Source organism: Salmo salar, chromosome ssa05 (assembly GCF_905237065.1).
Source record: "Salmo salar chromosome ssa05, Ssal_v3.1, whole genome shotgun sequence".
Classification (NCBI taxonomy): domain Eukaryota; kingdom Metazoa; phylum Chordata; class Actinopteri; order Salmoniformes; family Salmonidae; genus Salmo; species Salmo salar.
The window spans coordinates 39,022,283-39,041,074 of NC_059446.1; the positions used below are offsets into that span (position 1 = coordinate 39,022,283).

General features: G+C 47.3%; 1 protein-coding gene across 1 annotated transcript in view; it reads right to left on the reverse strand.

The window, feature by feature from the left end:
• The window catches only part of LOC106604826 (dedicator of cytokinesis protein 2), a 153,788-nt gene that overhangs the window by 104,627 nt on the left and 30,369 nt on the right, over window positions 1-18,792 (reverse strand). The window contains exons 22-24 of the mRNA XM_045718221.1: window positions 14,771-14,879; window positions 14,473-14,543; window positions 11,464-11,570 (exon numbers count right to left, since the gene is read on the reverse strand). Coding sequence (XP_045574177.1) covers window positions 11,464-11,570; window positions 14,473-14,543; window positions 14,771-14,879 — 287 coding nt within the window. The remainder of the gene's footprint in view (window positions 1-11,463; window positions 11,571-14,472; window positions 14,544-14,770; window positions 14,880-18,792) is intronic.

Sequence of the window (18,792 nt, forward strand, 5' to 3'; positions counted from 1 at the left end):
CATTGACTGCTAACAGCTGAGATCTGCTAGCTAACTGGCAAGCACAAAAAACAGTCAACAACTTCGGGAGTACAGACCCCAAGAAATCGTTCGATCACCGTCTAGTGGCAAAAGTAAGAATTGACGGAAATGCACAGTCAAAGAGGACTCCTGATATCTCCAAGACTGATACGTATATTTTTTATTTTATCTGTTGTTGCCTAGTACTGTCTTTTTACTAGATAGGGCCATCTACTTTAAGTGCTGCCTGTCTTCCGAGTAGCCTACTTGGTATGTGAACTGCTGACTGCTATGACCTTGAAGATGATCGTTGACACATCAACCAGGGCAATTTGTGAATGTTGTTGTTTTCGTAATCAGTAGCTGTATTGGAGGGGGAGTGGTTTCTCCTCTTCTAGGCAATCAGCAATTAGTACCGGGAGGTGTACTCTTCACACGTTTTGAACTGCCGAACTGCCGAGTCCCTTTTTTGCCCGAGACATGGATCCCCCAGAGAACACTGCAAGTCCAGCTGCCCACTCGTCATCTGACTACGTTTTCTCTCAAAGTCTGAGAGCATCTGGTTATCGCTGTGGTGGCACAGGGCTACTCATTTCTCCTAAGTGGAGATGTATCTTTTCTCCCTCTCTCACCTGTCCATCTGCTCATTTGAATTCCATGCTGTCACTGTCACTTGTCCACTCAAGCTTAACATTGTTGTTATCTATCGCCCACCAGGTGTCCTTGGAAAGTTACTCATTGAGCTTGACACCTTGGTAAGCTAATTTCCTGACGATGGCTCACCGGTCTTCGTACTTGGTGACTTCAACCTCCCTCCTGTCTCGGTCCTCCCCTCCTGCTCCGTGGGTGAGTGACTTATTGCGAGCTTACAGAACAGGGCTGCGGGCAGCTGAGCAAAAATGTAGGAAAACTAAACTTCTGGAGGATCTATCATCCTTTCACCCTCTTCTCTCTATATTCTCTTCCTATGTATCCACTGCTAAAGCCACTTTCTATCAATCTAAATTTCAAGCTTCTAACCCTAGGAAACTATTTTCCACATTCTCCTTCCATAATCTTCCACCCCCTCACCCTCCCTCTGTCTCACTCTCTGCGGATTACTTAGTCAACCACTTTGAAAAGAAGGTTGATGACATCTGCTCCTCATTCACTCAGCATATTGAGTCCACTGGTACCACTCACACAGACCCTACGCCTTGACCTCTTTTTCCACAGATGAAATCCTGCGAATAGTGAGGTCCGGCTACCCGACAACCTGCCCACTCGACTCCAACCCCTCTGGAGACCTTCTCCCATTCCTCACCTCCCTCATCAACTCATCCCTGACCACTGGCTGCGTCCCCTCTGACTTCATAATGGCCAGAGTCACTTTCCTCCTCAAGAAACCAACACTCAAAAATTACAGACCAGAATTATTTATTTATTTTCTTTCCAAAACACTTGAGCGTGTTGTCTCTGACCAACTCTCTCGTTATCTCTCTCAGAATGATCTTATTGACCCTAACCAGTCAGGCTTCAAGACGGGTCACTCAACCGAGACTGCTCTTCTCTGTGTCACGGAGGCTCTCCACACTGCCAAAGCTGACTCTCTCTCTGTTCTTATCCTCCTAGATCTATCTGCTGCCTTTGACACTGTGAATCATCAGCTCATCCTCTCCTCCCTCTCAGGGCTGGGTGTCTCAGGCTCCGCACACTTTTGGATTGAATCCTACCTGGCAGGCCGCTCCTACCAGGTGAGGTAGAGAGGATCTGTGTCTGCATCACATACTCTCACTACTAGTGTCCCCCAGGGCTTGGTGCTAGGCCCTCTCCACTTCTCTCTATACACCAAGTCATTTGGCTTCATCATATCCTCACATTGTCTCTCCTATCATTGCTATGTGGATAAAACTCAACTACTTTTCTCCTTCCCCCCTTCTGACACCCAGGTGGCGACGGGCATTTCTGCGTGCCTGGCAAACATCTCAGCTCGGATGTCAGCCCATCACCTCAAGCTCAACCTCAACAAGACGGAGCTGCTCTTCCTTCCAGAGTGCAAAGAACCTTGGTGTGACCCTAGACAACACCCTGTCATTCTCCGCAAACATCAAAGCAGTAACTCGCTCCTGGAGGTAAAGTACGACGCTACCTCACACAGGAAGTGGCACAGGTCCTAATCCAGGCGCTTGTAATCTCCCGTCCAGACTACCGCAACTCGTTGTTGGCTGGACTCCCCCCTTGTGCCATCAAACCCCTGCAAACCCCAGAACGCTGCAGCCAGCCTGGTGTTCAACCTTCCCAAGTTCTCCCATGTAACCCCACTCCTCTCCGCACACTCCACTGGCTTCCAGTCAAAGCTCGCACCCACTACAAGACCACGGTACTTGCCTAAGGAGCAGCAAGAGGTACTGCCCCTCCCTACCTTTAGGCTATGCTCAAACCCTACTCCCCAAACCGAGCACTCCTTTTTGCCACCTCTGGTCTCTTTTCTATCCTGGCACCCCAATGGGTTTGACCTTGCTGATAGCTACTTTATTGAGGAAAAATGTACTTACTATGACTGTGTTATGTGGTTGTATCACCTAGCTATCTCAAGATGAATGCACTAACTGTAAATTGCTCTGGATTAGTGCGTCTGCTAAATTACAAACAAAAAAAATGCTATAGAAGCATACTAAGACAAAAGAAACTTGATACAATGACCCAGAAAATATAAAAAACTATCGGCCTAAATCGAATCTCCCATTCCTCTCAAAAAAGTTTGAAAAAGCTGTTGCGCAGCAACTCACTGCCTTCCTGAAGACAAACAATGTATACGAAATGTGTCAGTCTGGTTTTAGACCCCATCATAGCACTGAGACTGCACTTGTGAAGGTGGTAAATTACCTTTTAATGGCGTCAGACCGAGGCTCTGCATCTGTCCTCGTGCTCCTAGACCTTAGTGCTGCTTTTGATACCATCGATCACCACATTCTTTTGGAGAGATTGGAAACCCAAATTGGTCTACACGGACAAGTTCTGGCATGGTTTAGATCTTATCTGTCGGAAAGATATCAGTTTGTCTCTATGAATGGTTTGTCCTGTGACAAATCAACTGTAAATTCCGGTGTTCCTCAAGGTTCCGTTTTAGGACCACTATTGTTTTCACTATATATTTTACCTCTCGGTTGAAGAGCGCATCCAGCAGTACGCAATCTTCTTACAACGTCTGGGCACCGCCATGGATCGCGTGCTGCAGATGATGGATAGATGGGAGAGAGAAAGAGGTTTTCCAACGCCTCCACCAACCCCACTACAGCAGGCTCCACGGTCCACCCCTCCTTCTCCCAGTCCCAGCGAGATTCGGCATGCACTCCGGAGGATGGGACGGCTGCCAGATGCCAGGGGTTCCTACTCCAGCTGGAGCTCTACCTGGCGACCGTCCACCCGGCTCCTTTGGGACCTGAGAGCGTGTCCGCCCTCGTCTCCTGCCTCTCAGGCAAAGCCCTGGATTGGGCCAATGCCATATGGAGTGAGGGAGACGCGGCGTTGGACCATTACGCAGAGTTCACCTGCCGTTTTCGGGCAGTGAACGTTTGTTCCACCTGAGGCAGGGGAGGAGGAGCGAGCAGGATTTCTCTTTGGACTTCCGGACCCTGGCCGCCAACTCGGAATGGAACGACAGGGCCCTGATCGCTCACAACAGGTGCAGTCTGCGCGAGGACGTCCGTCGGGAGTTGGCCTGCCGAGACACCACCCTCACGTTGGACCAGCTGATGGACCTGTCCATCCCGCTGGACAACCTGCTGGCCACCCGCGGGCATCCGGATCGGGGCTCGTCAGTTCCATCCCCCAGCACCTCCGCGCCGACGCCCATGGAGCTGGGAGGTGCTGCGCTTAGGGCGACCGGAGGAGGGGCCATTCCCTGCACCATCTGTGGCCGCAGAGGGCACACTGCTGGTCGGTGCTGGGGAGGTTCCTCAGGGAGTCGAGGCAGCAGGCAGGGCACTGTTGTGTCACCCCAGGACAGTCGGCACCAGGCTCACCCAGAGCCCCCTGTTGCTCACATTTATGTGTTTTTTACATTTCCTGAGTTTTCCCAGCATTCCCAGCATAAGGCGCTCGTAGATTCAGGCACAGCTGGGAATTTTATTGACCGTTCATTTGCTCATAGTTTAGGGATCCCCCTTGTTCCTGTAGATATGCCCTTCCCTGTGCACGCCCTAGATAGTCGATCATTAGGGTCAGGGCTGATTAGGGAGGCCACCGCTCCACTAAGCATGGTTATGCTGGAGGGTCACAAGGAGAGAATCAGTCTCTTCCTTATTGATTCTCCTGTGTTTCCCGTGGTGCTGGGCCTACCCTGGTTGGCCTGTCATGTCCCCACAATTTCGTGGCAACGGAGGGCTCTCAAGTGGGGGTTACGAGAGTGCTCAGGGAGGTGTGTGAGAGGTTCCATCGGTGCAACTACGGTGGAAAGTCAAGACCAGGTCTCTACCGTGCGCATCCCCTCAGAATATGCCGATTTGGCTCTCGCCTTCTCTAAGAAGAAGGCGACTCAATTACCACCCCATCGACGGGGGGATTGTGCGATAAATTTCCTGGTAGACGCAGCACTTCCCAGGAGTCACATGTATCCTCTGTCACAGGAGGAGACGGCGGCTATGGAAACATATGTCTCCGAATCCCTGGGGCAGGGATACATTCGGACCTCCACTTCACCTGCCTCCTCAATCAGATCACAGTGAGGTACAGCTACCCGCTGCCTCTCATCGCCAGTGCGATCGAGTCAATGCACGGGGCGCGCTTCTTCACAAAATTGGATCTCAGGAGCGCTTACAACCTGGTGCGTATCCAGGAGGGGGATGAGTGGAAGACTGCATTTAGTACCACCTCAGGGCACTATGAGTACCTCGTCATGCCGTACGGGTTGATGAATGCTCCATCAGTCTTCCAGGCCTTTGTTGACGAGATTTTCCGGGACCTGCACAGGCAGGGTGTAGTGGTGTATATTGACGACATTCTGATACACTCCGCTACACGCGCCGAGCATGTGTCCCTGGTGCGCAGGGTGCTTGGTCGACTGTTGGAGCATGACCTGTACGTCAAGGCTGAGAAATGTCTGTTCTTCCAACAGTCCATCTCCTTCCTAGGGTACCGCATTTCCACATCAGGGGTGGAGATGGAGAGTGACCACATTTCAGCTGTGCGTAATTGGCCGACTCCCACCACGGTAAAGGAAGTGCAGCGGTTTCTAGGGTTTGCCAACTACTACTGGAGGTTTATCCAGGGTTTTGGTCAGGTAGCGGCTCCCATTACCTCACTGCTGAAGGGGGGACCGGTGCAACTGCAGTGGTCGGCTGAGGCGGACAGGACTTTTGGTCACCTGAAGGCTCTGTTTACCTCGGCTCCCGTGCTGACTCATCTGGATCCCTCTTTGGCGTTCATAGTGGAGTTGGACGCGTCCGAGGCTGGGATAGGAGCCGTGCTCTCTCAGCGCTCAGGCACGCCACCAAAGCTCCGCCCCTGTGCTTTCTTTTCGAAGAAGCTCAGCCCTGCGGAGCGAAACTATGATGTGGGGGATCGGGAGCTGTTGGCTGTTGTCAAGGCTCTGAAGGCGTGTAGACATTGGCTTGAGGGGGCTAAACACCCCTTTCTCATCTGGACTGACCACCGCAATCTGGAGTACATCCAGGCGGCGAGGAGACTGAACCCTCGCCAGGCAAGGTGGGCCATGTTCTTTACCCGTTTTGTTTTCACTCTGTCCTACAGACCAGGTTCCCAGAACGCTAAGGCAAACGCACTGTCCCGGATGTATGACACAGAGGAGCGGTCCATGGATCACGCTCCCATAATTCCGGCCTCTTGCCTGGTGGCACCGGTGGTGTGGGAGCTGGACGCGGACATCGAGCCGGCGTTACGCACAGAGCCCACTCCCCCTCTGTGTCCAGCTGGGCGCCTGTACGTTCCGTCTGCTGTCCGCGACCATCTGATCTATTGGGCCCACACGTCACCCTCCTCTGGTCATCCTGGCATCGGTCAGACGGTGTGTTGCCTTAGTGGGAAGTACTGGTGGTCCACCTTGGCCAAGGATTTGAGGGTTTATGTTTCCATCTGCTCGGTGTGCGCCCAGTGCAAGGCTCCCAGGCACCTGCCCAGAGGGACGTTACAACCCCTACCCATTCCACAATGGCCGTGGTTGCACCTGTCGGTGGACTTCTTGATGTATCTTCCTCCCTCACAGGGCAACACCACGATCCTGGTCATTGTGGATCGGTTTTCTAAGTCCTGCCGTCTCCTCCCTTTGCCCAGTCTCCCTACGGCCCTACAGACTGCGGAGGCCCTGTTCACTTATGTCTTCCGGCACTACGGGTTGCCTGAGGACATAGTCTCTGATCGGGGTCCCCAGTTCACGTCCAGGGTCTGGAGAGCGTTCATGGAACGTCTGGGGGTCTCGGTTAGCCTCAACTCAGGTTTTCACCCCGAGAGTAACGGGCAGGTGAAGAGAGTAAACCAGGATGTGGATAGGTTTCTGCGGTCATATTGCCAGGACCGGCCGGGGAGTGGGCGGCATTAATCCCCTGGGCAGAGATGGCCCAAAACTCACTCCGCCACTCCTCCACTAACCTCTCTCCCTTCCAGTGCGTACTGGGGTATCAGCCAGTTCTGGCACCTTGGCATCAGAGCCAGATCGAAGCTCCTGCGGTGGACGAATGGTTTAAGCGCTCGGAGGAGACCTGGGACGCCAGAAGGCGAGCGCCGACCGCCACCGCAGTGAGGCCCCGGTGTTCGCACTGGGGGACCGGGTCGGGCTCTCGACCCGAAACCTGCCCCTCCGCCTACCCTACCGTAAGCTGGGTCCGTGGTTTGTGGGGCCATTTAAAGTCCTGAGGAGACTGAACAAGGTATGCTATAGGTTACAGCTTCCCCCAGATTACCATATTAATCCCTCATTCCATGTGTCTCTCCTCAGGCCGGTGGTGGCTGGTCCACTCCAGGAGTCTGAGGTGCAGGAGGATCCTCCGCCCCCTCTGGACATCAAGGGGGCCCCGGCGTATGATGTTCGAGCCATCCTGGACTCGAGGCGTAGTGGCGAGGGGCCTTCAGTACCTCGTGGAGTTGGAGGGGTACGGTCCGGAGGAGAGATGCTGGGTGCCGGTGGAGGACGTCTTGGACCCTTCGTTGCTGCGGGAGTTCCACCGTTTCCACCCGGACCGCCCTGCGCCTTGTCCTCCGGGTCGTCCCTGAGGTCGGTGTCGGCGCGCTGCTGGAGCTGCGTGTCAAGGGGGGTACTGTCACGACTTCCGCCGAAGTCGGTCCCTCTCCTTGTTCGGGCATTCGGCGGTCGACGTCACCGGCCTTCTAGCCATCACCGATCAACTTTTCATTTTCCATTTGTTTTGTCTTTGTCTTTCACACCTGGTTTCAATCCCCCAATTACTTGTTAATTATTTAACCCTCTGTTCCCCCATGTTTGTTTATGAGTAATTGTTTGTATTGTATACGGTCCGTTATTGTGGGCTATGTATATTGTGTTGTATTTTTTGAATACTTGAGTAAATATGTTTATTACTCATGTCTGCTGTCCTGCGCCTGACTCTCTACACCAGCTACACACAGGCCGATTACAGAAGCCCCAAAACTGCCCTCGCTGGAAGACTGTGTTTCAGACATAAGGAAGTGGATGGCTGCAAACTTTATACTTTTAAACTTGGACAAAACAGAGATGCTTGTTCTAGGTCCCAAGGTCTCAACCATTAAGTCTTTATTGAAGACTCATCTCTTTAGTAGGTCCTATGATTGAGTGTAGTCTGGCCCAGGAGTGTGAAGGTGAACGGAAAGGCACTGGAGCAACGAACCGCCCTTGCTGTCTCTGCCTAGCCGGTTCCCCTCTCTCCACTAGGATTCTCTGCCTCTAACCCTATTACAGGGGCCAAGTCACTGGCTTATTGGTGCTCTTCCATGCCGTCCCTACTGAGAGGGGAATTTGTAAATGCTTATAAAAAAAAGAAAAAAAAAAAAAAAAAAACACTTGAGTGGGTTGAGTCACTGACGTGGTCTTCCTGTCTGGGTTGGCGCCCCCCCTTGGGTTGTGCTGTGGCGGATATCTTTGTGGGCTATACTCGGCCTTGTCTCAGGATGGTAAGTTGGTGGTTGAAGATATCCCTCTAGTGGTGTGGGGGCTGTGCTTTGGCAAAGTGGGTGGGGTTATATCCTGCCTGTTTTGCCCTGTCCGGGGGTATCATTGGATGGGGCCACAGTGTCTCCTGACCCCTCCTGTCTCAGCCTCTAGTATTTATGCTGCAGTAGTTTATGTGTCGGAGGGCTAGGGTCAGTCTGTTCTATCTGGAGTATTTCTCCAGTGTCCTGTGTGAATTTAGGTATGCTCTCTCTCTTTCTCTCTTTCTCTCTTTCTCTCTTTCTTTCTTTCTCTCTCTCGGGGGACCTGAGCCCTAGGACCATGCCTCAGGACTACCTGGCATGATGACTCCTTGCTGTCCCCAGTCCACCTGGCCGTGCTGCTGGTCCAGTTTCAACTGTTCTGCCTGCGGCTATGGAACCCTGACCTGTTCACCGGACGTGCTACCTGTCCCAGACCTGCTGTTTACAACTCTCTAGAGACAGCAGGAGCGGTAGAGATACTCTCAATGATCGGCTATGAAAAGCCAACTGACATTTACTCCTGAGGTGCTGACCTGTTGCACCCTCGACAACTACTGTGATTATTATTATTTGACCATGCTGGTCATTTATGAACATTTGAACATCTTGGCCATGTTCTGTTATAATCTCCACCTGGCACAGCCAGAAGAGGACTGGCCACTCCTCATAGCCTGGTTCCTCTCTAGGTTTCTTCCTAGGTTTTGGCCTTTCTAGGGAGTTTTTCCTAGCCGCCGCGCTTCTACAACTGCATTGCTTGCTGTTTGGGGTTTTAGGCTGGGATTCTGTACAGCACTTTGAGATATCAGCTGATGTAAGAAGGGCTATATAAATACATTTGATTTGATTTGATACAGTGAATGGTAACACATTAGTGCAGGAAATTAAGAAATTGATTATAAAGTTAATGCTAGAATTATACAATTATCTATTATAAAATTACAAAAAACGGAAGTGTTTGACGAATTTTGTAAACCGTATGTTGATCACCTTGGGGAATATGTTCTATAGCGGGCGATTTGTTTAGTTTTTTTGTGTTGTGTTGTTTTGTGGGGTGCTGTGAAAAAAATACATATATGATGTGTAGTTGATAATTGGTATGGGCGCAGGGTCAGAGGGCTGGCAATGAATGGACAGAGAGATGGAAGAATAGAGAGAGATAGAGGAGTTAGCAGATTGAACCCTCTGGCCTACTTTAGGGAATGAGTAGGAAAACAAATAAAAAACAGACTAGTTATTTCATTTGTCTTTTTCCCTAATCTGTCAGTTTTTTTTCTATTATCTCATCCAGTATTGATGTGCTCAATCTGTCACTGTAATTGTCTGACGTCAGAATAATTTGGCTAAATTGTGCCGTAATGCTTCTCGTGAATGTAATTTAATTATGGGCAACCAGAACCAGATTAACCCTTATGAAACATGTGTGTGTGTGTGTGTGTGTGTGTGTGTGTGTGTGTGTGTGTGTGTGTGTGTGTGTGTGTGTGTGTGTGTGTGTGTGTGTGTATATGTATGTGTGTATGTGCGTGCTTGTGTGTGTGTACAGTATCTGCCTGCAGGCTCCTTAATCCATGGAACGTATGTCAAATAAATCTCGAGGGGAAAAAATCCAATCTGTTCAAATGTTACCTGCGATCCATGGGTCCAACTGTGTGTCATCAACCCTAGGACAGAGACAACCAGCCCAAGAAACACACACACATATTGCAAAATCACATACACATACACATAAATATATCCCTCGGACACACACACACTCATACATAACCACACGCACACTATTCCATCTCTCCCCTGTCACTCAGTGTGTCCCCAGTGAATGGTGGGAGGCAGGCAGGTAGATTAAATATGTATTGGGAGGCAGTGATAGCAGACCAGAAGCCATTAGCTGGCATAAATGTATAATTTTCCCTCCTGCATATTTCACTGGCCTAAATGCTCCCGCCACAAACAGGCCCACATTTACAATGCCAAATACATCTTCATTAAAATGAGTCAGCCCTCATTTAGGGCTGACTCTCTGAATTGAGATGGAATTAATTAATTAATAAACAAGGCAGTCAAACAGGGAACCTTGGAATTGTGTTTTTATGCAGGGTGACAGGCATAGAGAGAGTCAAAGGTCAGCTGATGGTATGAGGAATGATTAGGGCTTGATAATATATACATGAACTTTGTGTGTATCTATCAAGCTAACAAACGCAGAGGTCTCTCTCTCTCTCTCTCTCTCTCCATCAACAATTGTCTTTAATCTCTCCCCCTACTCTCTACATTGCCCTCTCTCCTCTCTCCCTGTATTAATGCAGTGTATGGTGGTTGGTGACTCTGGGTACAGTGACAGTTGGCCATGGGCCGAAGGGTGCCCGGAGCCCCGGGGGAATTAATCAACGCCACAATAATCAATATGGGAGGAGTGTCCAGACCGAGCCGTGTCGCGCCACGTCAAGCTCCCGCTACTCTAGCCGCTCCTCTCACCCCGTCACCCACTATACCAGGCAGCTACGGGCCACGGCTGACTGATGACTCACCCACGGCAACGTCGAGCAAAAACAACATCGATAATCATCAACGGCAAACCGGCTACGGAACACACACAACACAGCAAAACAAACACACACACACACACACACACACACAAACAAACACACACACACACACACCCCAGTTACAACATCATCCGTCACCTGGAGACAAAGATGGGCCAGGGAGTGAGAAGCAGGGAGGAGAGAGGATGGGGGGTTTTAGGTGTTTACGGGGATAAGGGGGGGTAGGGGGGTAGATGTCTGTTTAACTACCAACAAGCCTTCTCTGCTGCTACTGGGTTCTCTCTCTCCATCTGCTTTCTCTCTCTCTCTCTTTCTGATCTCTCTCTCTTTCTCTCTAACATATTCATTCAGATATCAGTTTAAAAACCAACAGCAGAGCGAGGAGCCATGACAACAATAGCAATCTGTCAGTTGTGTCTGGCGTCGTGGCGACAGCTCGGACCACTTATCAGGAGCCAATTAGAGAACAGTAGCACCCAGAGTCTTCCATCAATCTGACTGGGGGGCCACTTAGGGAGTCGATTGGCCACTTATCACACCACTGCAGGCCAGTAAGGCCTTCATAATAGATTCTGAGTGGAGGGAAGGAGAGGGAGTGAAGTGGGGTTGTAGTGTGTTTAAATGGGGATGTAGGATGTTCTCATAATAGTCAAGGTTGTATGACCTTGCATCTGATATTGGTCAGACCCTTCTCTATCTACCCAAATTTCTAAATGAGGTGTGCGATTGGTTGGCTGCTCCTATGGTAGTTAACATAGAGGTCAGTCATTGGTCAGTTGTCTAGCATGGAGGTTTGTCTTACCCTGTTTTTCAAAGAGTTTGCTGCTGACGATCTCGGTCATGGAGGACACCTTCTGTTTCTGCAGCTTGTCAGGAGGGATACAGGTGTAGAATTCATACAGCAACTGGCTGGAGAGAGGAAAGGAGGCATGGAGAGAGGAAGAGGGAGAGGGAGGGGGTGTGGAGAGAGGATAAAGGGAGAGGGAAAGGGAGAAAGAGAGACAGTGAAAGAAAAATGAAAGGAAAGGGTGAGAGAGGACGGGGAAGTGGAGAATTAGATAAATTGTTCAGCAAGGCTAGAAGAGCAATATTGCAAAGTCTCTAGTGACAGTTTTATAATTAAACACTTTCATTTCAATTGTAAACACGTAGCATATGGGTTAATTCCATGTAGAGTGATAGCCTTTCTCGTTTTTCCAACGCGTTTGTTTAATCTTTTATCGAAACAGATATTTGAAGCAGTTGAAAAGACACATGTAATTCAGAACCAGACATTAACTGCCATTCTGACCTGAACAGGCTCGGGAGAGAAGAGATAAAGATACAGATACAGATACACAGCAGAGGAACTAGAGATGTGTCCCAAATGGTATCTATCCCCACTGGCGTTCCCGGGTAACCCCCAGCAGAGGGTTACAGTCAAATCCTTTTCTCAGTAATCCTCCAAGATGTCATTCATAAACCTTTTTAATTTCCATATGTACTAGGAAACAAAGTGTTTTTTTTTTATTCTTGGGCATCAGGAATGTAACTGAAAAAGTGCCTCAGGTCTTGAAAAAAATAACAAATTCGATTGAAAGTAAGGGGATATCGGTGAACACATGTTGTGGTCAAGGCTACGATGGCGCCAGTGCAATGAGTGGAGTTTACTCAGGTTACAGAAGCACCTATTAGTCTGACTGCCTAATCTTTTATCGAATCAGATATTTGAGGCAGTTGAAATGACACATGTAATCCAGAACCAGACATTAACTGCCATTCTGACCTGAGCAGGCTCGGGAGAGAAGAGAGTTTATGAGCTATGAGTTTTAAAGTACTTAAGTAAAAATACTTTAATGTACTACTTAAGTCGTTTTTTGGGGGTATCTGTACTTTACTTTACGATTGATATTGTTGACTACTTTTACTTCACTACATTCCTAAAGAAAATAATGTACTTTTTACGCCATACATTTTTCCTGACACCCAAAAGTACTCGTTACATTTTGAATGCTTAGCAGTACAGGAAAATGGTCCAATTCACGCACTTATCAAGAGAAAATCCCTGGTCATCCCTACTGCCTCTGATCTGGTGGACTCACTTAAAAACACACATTATTCGTTTGTAAATGATGTCTGAGTGTTGGAGCGTGCCCCTGGCTATCCGTACATTTTAAAAACAAGAAAATGGTGCCGTCTGGTTTGCTTAATATAAGGAATGTGAAATGATTTATACTTTTACTTTAGATACTTCAGTATATTTTAGAGACTACACTTACTTTTGATACTTAAGCATATTTAAAACCAAATACATTTAGACTTACACTCAAGTAGTATTTTACTGGGTGGCTTTCACTTGTGCTTGAGTCATTTTCTTTTAAGGTATCTTTACTTTTGGGTACTTTTTCCACCACTGACTGAGTGTACAAAACATTAAGAACAACCCCCCTAGCTAGGCCTTGTGAAAACAGATGAGCCAAACTAGCGAACTAGCGACGGACACTAATGACGAGACAAGGTGCTGTCACCCTCAGCCCGGAATCCAATCAAATAAGAATTAAATGAGCCGGTTACAAAGCCTCGGCAGCTTCTTAGGGAGATTGAGCATGGGGGCATCCATTCTGCAGATATATTTATTAATGTGGTTGACACAGTACTTTCATTAGCTAGATGAACAACAAATTAAATGATAATGCCAACCACTTTTCTTTTTTTCAGACAGTAGAGGAGAGCTGATCCGTGGTGCATCGCGTGCTAATTAGGCTCTCTAATTTCAATCTCATTACAAATTGAAAAATCATGCTATTGTATTATATAAGGCTGTCTGTCCTACAGAGGCCCACGTCCCAACCCTCCTAGGCGCGGACCTGCTGGGCGTTTGTGTTCATTTATTAAACCAAAGTTATGGCTCTCCCGTAAGGACCCAGAGCACCGCAATAAAGCGTTGAAATATCAACATGGGCAACCTCATAACAGTTGAAAATATCCCCATTAAGATCTTTAGGGCATTTCTTCCTACAGTCACTGTTAAGATTATTTCTTCGCCCGTGTTATTGTTTGTGGTTCGTTGAGTCTACAGTGCATCACCTTGATTGTTGGTGCGTATGTGTTTGGTCTGCTCTTGCCACTATCATTCTGGTGCAGGTGGCCAGGTGGCCAGGTGTTTTAAGTAACACCTCCATGACATCGTGTTGACACTCAACCACTCCAGAGATACAACAGACCAGACAGGTTTAGACTGTCTTAACAGAGTTCCACACACCCAGAAAAAACACTCACCCACACATATATACACACACACACTCACCTCAGAGAGTCTCAGACACAGGTCACGGGAAGGTCAGGCCTGAAATAAAGACGCTGTGGTTTGCTGGAACCAAACGTCTGTCTGCCATAAGGAGACTCTAGACCCATTCGATTATAAAGCTAAAAGGTCTGGGGATGTGGTAGAGTCACATCTATGTTCATTATGGGGACTGTAAAAGCAAGGCTGTCTGTCTTTGAGGGGTTCATGAAAGGTTAATGGAAGATGTGACGAGTCACTGTGAGTTAAAGAGAGCTGGAGAATAAGGTTGTGACCTTGGTAGAGGGCTGGGAGACAGAGACAGTGTTTTAGACTGGGTTGTTTTGTTGGGTTTTTGTGGAGACAACGTTATGAGACAGTTATCAGCCAGAGGTACAGGGGGTCAGAGGGGAAGTTGGGGGGACGTTAGGTACAGGTGACTGAGGTGAGAGACATGTCACTTCACGTTGCACCCTGGGAAGGCTCTGAGCGATGTTGACAGCGGTTCTATTTACTATTCCTGTGGAGGCGGTGGAGGATAGCACTCACCTCAGGAGTTTGGCGTCAAACACTGTCTCCACATCCTGCAAGACTGTGGGTAGGTACTTCAGAGCAGCCACCTGGAGAGAGAGACAGAGAGACAGACAAAGAGACAGAGGCAGAGAGATAGAGAGAGAGAGCGAGACATGCACATGGATGTGAAAGAATCATAAAACCTGAAATCAGGACAAATGAGGTCATATCAATAAATACATTTTAAAAAAGATGGAGAGACAGAGAAATGTACTGTAGAGCGTTAGGAGAGGAGAGATGAGGAGGAGAGAGGTAGAGAAGTTGGAGTGTTTACCTGCAGTAAGACTGTTGTGTTGTGGTCACTCCTCATTAGTTTGTTGATGGACTCAAAGAGTCTCCGGAGAGACTCCTCAAACTCTTTCTGCTCCTTCCCTTCATACAGCCTGGAGAGAGGGAGGCAGAGGGGGATGAAAAGGGGAGGAAAGAGGAAGAGAGGTTAATGCACGGTTAATGTCTCCAACAGGATTTAAAAAGTGAAGGTGTACCCAAACGCGCTTCAGCCTTACTACGTAATCCTGCTTGTTTGTCCCTAAAATTTACTCAGATCTATACAGACACGAGTGCTCCATTTTCTTTCTTTTCTGGGGTAACAAATACTTTTAAGGACTTAAGTATTTCTAGTTGGCTGTTGTTGGGGGAAACGGCGGGAGTAAGGAGGCTAGGTCACATGGAGGCTACGTCAAACTAGACAGAGACTTTACAGTACACAACCTCTACCAGATACTGATGGTAGAATACCATCTCTGAATACAAAGCTATGCCAAGTGTTTCATTTTGTATCGTGTTTCACCTTGTATCCCCAACAAAACATCACAATCCCTAAAGTTGTCTACTCCTCCCTTTCTATTCTTTGTTAAACTGCTCTATCTATCCCTACCGTTGTAACTAATGTCTTCTCATTACTCTCCTTTCGTCTCGCTCCTCCTCCCCTGCTCTTCATCCCTCTTCCTTCGACATCTCCTCCTGTCTCACGGTAATTCTGTGGTAAATGTTAATTACAGCGCGGGTCGTGGGTGCCGGGAGGGAGGATTACAGCAGCGATCATCAACTAGATTCAGCCGCGGGACAATTTCTTTCTTGAGCGGAAGGTCAGGGGGCCGGAAAATAATTACAAATAATTTGTCCACTGCAAATTGACCGCATGAAGCCCAAACAGATCAAATATTTTGACTAAAACAACCATTTCAAACCTTGCTTACATTTCTGTATGATATACAGTACCTTCAGAAAGTATTCACACCTCTTGAGATTTTATTGTGTTACAGCCTGAATTGAAAATTAAATAGGGATTTTTTTATCACTGGCCTACACACAGTACCTCATAATTTCAAAGTGTAATTATGTTTTTAGAAATGTTTATTTTAATTTAACCTTTATTTAACTAGGCAAGTCAGTTAAGAACAAATTCTTATTTACAATGACGGCCTACCCCGGCCAAGCCCAAACGATGCTGGGCCAATTGTGCGCTGTCTTACGGGACTCCCAATCCAGGGACTCCTGGTTGTGATACAGCCTGGAATCGAACCAGGGTCTGTAGTGATGCCTCTAGTACTGAGATGCGCCACTCAAGAGCCCAAATTAATTACATATGAAAAGCTGAAATGTCGTGAGTTAATAAGTATTCAACCCCTTTGTTATGACAAGCCTAAATAAGTTCAGGAGCAATCATTTGCTTAGCAAGTCACATAATAAGTTGCATGGACTCACTCTGTGGGCAATAATAGAGTTGATGTCCGCACCCTCAGCGGAAATCTAATTAGCATGATAGAAAAATCCCCATCAAAATCTGTCTGTTTAAACTCAAACAATCTGTTTGCATGAACTGCGTCTCAATCCACCACATCTGCCAATGGCAGCCTTCTGCATCTGCGGTGGAAGGTGGCCGAGCTACAGTGGTGTTTGCCAGACCCTGAGACATCCCGAAAACATCTGAATCGTCCAAACCGTTTGAGCTACACACCAATATGGAAAGGTGAGACTCTGACGAACACATACAGCTAAAGTTCAGACACACCTACTATTTCTAGGTTTTAAAAAACATTTGACTAGTGAAGACATCAAAACAATGACATAACACATATGGAATCATGTAGTAACGACAGTCCATCGTTGCTTTAAGACATGAAGGTCAGTCATTCCAGATAATTTCAAGAATTTTGAAAGTTTCTTCAAGTGCAGTCGTAAAAACCATCAAGAGCTATGATGAAACTGGCTCTAATGAGGACCACCACAGGAAAGGAAGACCCAGAGTTACCTCTGCAGAGGATAAGTTAGAGTTATCAGCCTCAGAAATCGGCAATTAACTGCACCTCAGATGCTGCGTTCATCCACCTCTGGCCTGCTGGCCCCCCTACCTCTGCGGAAGCACAGTTCCCGCTCAGCCCAGTCAAAACTGTTCGCTGCTCTGGCACCCCAATGGTGGAACAAGCTCCCTCACGACGCCAGGACAGCGGAGTCAATCACCACCTTCCGTAGACACCTGAAACCCCACCTCTTTAAGGAATACCTGGGATAGGATATAGTAATCCTTCTAACCCCCCCCCCCCAAAAAAAGGATATAGATGTACTATTGTAAAGTGGTTGTTCCACTGGATATCATAAGGTGAATGCACCAATTTGTAAGTCGCTCTGGATAAGAGCGTCTGCTAAATGACGTAAATGTAAATGTAAAATAAATGCTTCCCAGAGCTCAAGTAACAGACACATCTCAACATCAACTGTTCAGATGAGACTGTGTGAATCAGGCATTCAGGGTCGAATTGCTGCAAAGAAACCACTACTAAAGGACACCAATAATAAGAAGAGACTTGCTTGGGCCAAGAAACACGAGCTATGTACATTAGACCGGTGGAGTACAAATTTTAGATTTTGGGTTCCAACCGCGTGACTTTGTGAGAAGCAGAGAAGGTGAACGGATGATCTCTGCATGTATGATTCCCACCGTGAAGCATGGAGGAGGAGGTGTGATGGTGTGGGGGTGCTTTGCTGGTGACACTGTCTGTGATTTATTTAGAATTCAAGGCACACTTAACCAGCATGGCTAACACAGCATTCTGCAGCAATAAGCCTCTTCTGGTTTGCGCTTAGTGGAATTATAATTTGTTTTTCTACAGGATTATGACCCAAGAAGGGTTATTTGACCAAGAAGGAGAGTGATGGAGTGCTGCATCAGATATCCTGGCCTCCACAATCACCCAACCTCAACCCAATTGAGATGGTTTGGGATGAGTTGGACCGCAGAGTAAAGGAAAAACAGCCAACAAGTATTCAGCATATGTGGGAACTCCTTCAAGACTGTTGGAAAAGCATTCCAGGTGACTACCTCATGAAGCTGGTTGAGAGAATGCCAAGAGTGTGCAAAGCTGTCATCAAGGCAAAGGGTGGCTACTTTGAAGAATCTAACATATAAAACACATTTTGATTTGTTAACACTTTTTTGGTTACTACATGATTCCATATGTGTTATTTGATAGTGTTTGTCTTCACAATTATTCTGCAATGTAGCAAATAGTAAAAATAAAGAAAAACCCTTGAATGAGTAGGTGTGTCCAAACTTTTGACTGGTACTGTACATTTCGGTAGTTTTGCTCTAGGATGCCCATAAGCCTCAAAAGACTCAGCTGAAGGTAGCCCGGTACCAATTTAGAAAATGTATGGATGTATACACTGAATGCACAAAACATTAGGAACAACTTCTTAATAACCTGTTGGGGCTCGGGGGCAGTATTGAGACATTTTGAAAAAAATATGTGCCCATTTTTAACTGCCTCCTACACCAACTCAGAAGCTAGGATATGCATATTATTAACACATTCGGATAGAAAACACTCTGAATTTTCTAAAACAGTTTGAATGGTGTCTTTAAGTATAACAAAACTCATATTGCAGGCAAAAACCTGTGAAAAATAGATCAAAAAAAATGTGAATTTTGTGACTGTACTATTTAGTGTCATTGTTTTATAGATACCATAGTGAGAAAGGTGTCTACAAGGTGTCAAAGGCATTCCACAGGGATGCTGGTCAATGTTGACTCCAAAAGTATAAATCATTTTTTATTCCTCATATTAAGCAAACCAGACGGCACAATTTTCTTGTTTTATTATTTTACGGATAGCCAAGGACACATTTCAACACTGAGACATAATTTACAAAGGAAGCATTTATGTTTAGTGAGTCTGCCAGATCAGAGGCAGTAGGGATGACCAAGGATGTTCTCTTGATAAATATGTGAATTGGAAAATGTTTCTGTCCTGCTAAGCATTCAAAATGTAGCGAGTACTTTTGGGTGTCAGGGAA